This window comes from Nannospalax galili, unplaced genomic scaffold (assembly GCF_000622305.1).
Source record: "Nannospalax galili isolate Female #2095 unplaced genomic scaffold, S.galili_v1.0 scaffold389, whole genome shotgun sequence".
Classification (NCBI taxonomy): Eukaryota; Metazoa; Chordata; class Mammalia; order Rodentia; family Spalacidae; genus Nannospalax; species Nannospalax galili.
Genome location: NW_008360310.1, coordinates 2,124,832 through 2,129,241, shown reverse-complemented (window position 1 = coordinate 2,129,241; position 4,410 = coordinate 2,124,832). Strand labels below are relative to the sequence as shown.

Here is a 4,410-nt window from a genome sequence, read left to right as displayed (position 1 = left end):
GTGTTTTGCCTGCATGTATGAAAGTGGAGCCATGCATATAATGCCTGTGGAGGCCAGAGGGAGGTATCAGATCCTCTGGAACTAGAGTTATGGATAGTTGTTAGCTGCCATGTGGGTGACGGGAACTGAATCTGTGTTCTCTGAAAGCCTCAAACCCATTGTCTAAATAGGGAGCACAGGATCTGCCCTGTGACCTGGAGGTTAAGGCTGCATTAAGGCACTGGCTAGGCTGGCTTGATCAGGCTGTCCCCAGATGTTGTGTTCCATCATTACCTAGAATCAGTTCCTTGCCCTACAGTCTCCCATACAGGCTGGGTGCTTTCCCTTCTTGTGATTGGGATGATCTTATAATGGCTCCTGGGCTCATGGCACCTCCATTCTGGTATTGAAAATAAACTCAATAACTAGATGTCCTTGGGTATGGTGGCTCATACCTGTAATCCTAGCACTCAGGAGTCAGGAGATTCACTGCAACTTTGAAGCCAGTCTCATTTATATAGCAAGTGGCAGGCCAGACAGGATTACATAGTGAGATCCTGTGTCAAAAATAAATAAGCTGGGTGTGGCGGCCAGTGCCTTTAATCTTAACCCTTGGGAGGCAGGGGCAGGTGGATCGCTGTGAGATTGAGGCCAACATGGTCTGCATAGGCCAGCTGTGGCTACACGGAGACAGTGTCTCAAAAAGACCAAAACAAACAAATAACCATACAGGGGTGTGTTAGTGACCACTATAATCTTAGCACTTGGGAGTTTGAGGCAGGAAGATCAGAAATACAAGGCCATCCTTGGCTACACAATGAGTCTGAAAAGCCAGCCTAAGTTACATGAGTCCCTGTCTCAAAAAAACTGAAATAAAGTCAGGTGAGCGTTGTAGCTATGATGGAAGTAAAGCTGGGGACTCTACTATGGCTTTCCCCAAACCCTTTTAGATGGGGTAGGTTGTGGGGGCCTCCATAGTTGAGGGAGTCCTCATTTAGGGTGGCCTTTATGGCCCTACTCTGAAGATTGGGGTTATGAACTCCAGGCAAACAGGTCACCTCTTGCCCCTCCACCCCATCTACATGTATACTGGTGCCTTGAGTCTCTCTGAGGAGACATCCAGGATCCAGTCTTTAGGCCCATGGGCTTGACTGCCACTAGAACCTGGACTGGGTGATGATAAATGTCCTTCCAACTCTGATAGCCAGTGTTCCCTACCTGGGAGTGTGTCCAACCTGGTTAGAGAACCCTATGCCTCTCTGGGAGGAAGAAACAGTACTGAGTTCAAGCCCGCCCTCACCCTTGCCTCTGGCTTCTTTTGTGCCTCTGTCTTCACTCCTTGAGTCCTCCAGGACTCTCCCTTCCCCAGATCCCCTTCTTTTCCCCACTGCTCCCAGGGGAGCTCAGGGGGGGCTGGGGAACAGGGCTGATGTACAAGTGGGAACCATTGTTCAACAATCTGGTTTTGTCCTCATCTTGTTGGCAGGCGGCAGGAGAGGAGCAAAAGGTTAATGAGGCACTGTGAACGGGCTGCGGCGGGCGGGCAAGCCAGCGCGGTGACAGGGAACTAATTAGGAGCAGTTTAACAGGAGGAAAAAGTGAAATCTCCTCTTCACCAACTGTCAATAATTAGCCAATTTGGTGAGGTTGAAATGTGTCCACAGAAAAAGGCGGGGTTTGTCTGGGACTAGTGAGGCATGGGGAGTGGGGACAACCAGAGCTCAGCTCTGTCCCTAGGTGGTTGGGGCACAGAGGCCATCATCCTGAAGCAACCCCTCCCCTCCTTCCTGGCCTCCCTTCTACTTTCTGGCTTGCTTTCCCCAGCTTCAGCCCTCTATGTGGCTCCAGTGAGACTTCAACTACAACGTGTTGGAACTCAGTTTCTTCCAGTCTCTGCCCTGTAGGAACCTGGAAGTGAGACTGAGAGGCAGGTGCTGGAGTCAGGAAAGGGATGGCAGCTATGTGACTTCAAGTCTTATGCTGGTCCTCAGGCGCCTGCCTTGACTGCAGCATGGGTATGCTCTCTGATTGGTGGCTGAATGTTGCCAAGAGGAGGCTGGGCAGGACATTAGACTACCATGGAGCATGCCTTTTTTGTAGTCTCCTGGGACTATTCTCCAAACTTCTGTGGGGCCTAGAAGAGGAAGACTAGGCCCTGTAGCTGTGGGGTGAGACTGCAGGCACAGGCCCGAGCTGCTCTGTGGCAGAGTTCTCCCAGGGACCAGGAGTCATGTTCATCAGCCAGATGGTTGTTTCCTATCAGGCCTGTTTGCACTGTTGTCTTGTCTTTTGTAGGTTCTTGCCCTTTGGCCTCCCCTGACACCTCAGTAGATGGATTCTCCCTCCCTACCCTCTAGCTTCTGCTGAGTACCTTGACTGGAAGAAAAGCCCTACCAATCCAGTCCCTCCCTCACCATAACCCATCCCCAGCTCAGCTCTAGAGGCCAGGGGCATGCTGGGAAGAAGGCTGAAGCCCTCTTCTGGTCCTTAGCACTATCCATATACCATCTCCAACTTAGGCCTCTAAAGTAGCTCCTAAGGCCACATCCATGCTGTAGATTAGAACCCCAGGGCCAAGTATAGCCACCCCCTCTCAGTGCCCACCCTCACATCTTGAACCACCATTCTCTCTACCACCCTCATCAGCCCTGAGGAAAATGATGGTCGTGATGAAACAACTTGGCTAGGCAGCTGTGACCTCCTAGAAACCTCCTCCTCAACTTGTCTCCCTTTCTCTGAGAATGAATTTAAGGTAAGAGTTGGGAAGCTTCTAGAAATGATACTTCTGTGGCACATCCTCCCTGATATGCAGGATCTGTCCCATGTCAAACATGCAGATTCTGGTCCCATCTCCCACCTCAGGATAGCAGCATTTCTCTCCCTCAGCACATAAGGCTGAGACCCTCTTTTTAGCTGCCTGATACACAACCAAGCTGATCTGGGCTCACCTTGACTTTGTTGGTTCCTGCACCTTCTACTTTTCCTGGGCCAATATAAGGCCAGAGACAGTGTCTAGGAGGCAACGGGTCTCTCCTGAGCACCTTTCATTGTTCCTAGAACAGAGGCCTTCTCCCCTCCAGTCTCAAATCTGTCCTTGCTTAGAGATATTTGTTTCGGGTTTTTCTCATTTGCTGGTTTAATCAATCCCTACTGAACTCCGAAGCAGGCTATTTTTGCCATCAGAAATCTGCCGCCTCCCCGCCCGCTGCTTTCTTGGAATTTGCTCACAGGACCCCCCAGGAGGGATGAACAGGGATGGCAAAGCCGCTTGGATCCCAGGAACGCCAACGCCACCTGTCATGTTGCCTGTTCCCCACACCCCCATCTTAAACCCGCTCATGTACAGAGGCCCACACACGTGCACACGCGCCAGTGTGTGTACACTCCCAACGACAAGCCTCAGCAAAACTGCCCTTTCCAGTCTCCCTCCCAGAACCTTCTAGAACAGCTCACTGAATTCAGGATGGAGTGCAGGCTTGGTTGGGCAAAGCTTCCAATGAATGAAAAGCACGAATAAGTGCAGGGTGAATGGAGCTTGCCCGGCCTGCATCAAGAGTCAGCCCTGTGATGGGGAGTTAGCAGGCAGGAGCGGAACAGGCTGCGGCTGGATAGCCATAGGCCTCACCTTTTTTCCATAGCATCACATTGGTTTCTACACGTACTAAGCCTCTTCTACCCACTTCTAGATGTTATCCTCTTCCTAGAACATCTCTCTCCTGCACATGTGGGGAAACTGACATGTCAAGGCTGAGAAGACAGAGGAGAAAGGCTAGAGTTGATCCACCAGAGGGCACCCAGGAACAGTGTAAAGTTCCAAAATGAGGAGTGGGCTTGGAGCATTTGCTGGGTCTGCAAAGCTCAGGGGAGGCGGAAAAGCATCAGTCAGGAGCTCTACTCTGGAGAGACCTTAGTTCAGTTTGATTGAACATAGAATGGGCCTGGGATATGGGCCACCTTAAGGGGCTCTTGGTGGTATAGGTGTGGGTGTGAGTCTTCAGCCAGGAATGTGATGAAGATGAAAACAAGTGCTGGGGATACCAGAGGCCATAATCATGGGTATAGTATGGAGACATTGGGGGACCCCCTCCAGGAGGGAGCAGCTTGAATTTAATCTGGACTCATGCCTCAAAAGCAGAGCAGCTGGGGAACTGAGAGAAAGTTCAGGAGACCTGAAGTGCCCAGCTAAAGAATCTGGTTGGTTGGTTGGTTAGTTGGTTTTTATGTGTATGAATATTTTGCCTGCATGTATGTAAGAGCACCATGTGCATGCAGTGCCTGCTGGGGCCAGAAGAGGGTGATGGATCACCTGAAACTGAAGTTACAGGTGGGTATTAGCTATCACGTGAGTGCTGGGAACTGGACCCAGGTCCTCTGCAAGAGCAGCCAATGCTTTTAACCCCTGAGCCATCTCTCCAGACCCTGTTTTTTTTT

General features: G+C 50.9%; 1 protein-coding gene across 7 annotated transcripts in view; it reads left to right on the top strand.

The window, feature by feature from the left end:
- Sfxn5 (sideroflexin 5) overlaps nucleotides 1-4,410 on the top strand; it is a 142,240-nt gene that overhangs the window by 121,248 nt on the left and 16,582 nt on the right. The window contains exon 15 of one of the 7 annotated variants that reach the window (XM_029559417.1): nucleotides 2,626-2,718. The exons of the other annotated variants lie outside the window; for them this stretch is intronic. Coding sequence (XP_029415277.1) covers nucleotides 2,626-2,631 — 6 coding nt within the window. The 3' untranslated portion in view covers nucleotides 2,632-2,718. Of the gene's footprint in view, nucleotides 1-2,625; nucleotides 2,719-4,410 lie in introns of those variants that run through there. 7 annotated transcript variants of the gene reach the window in all.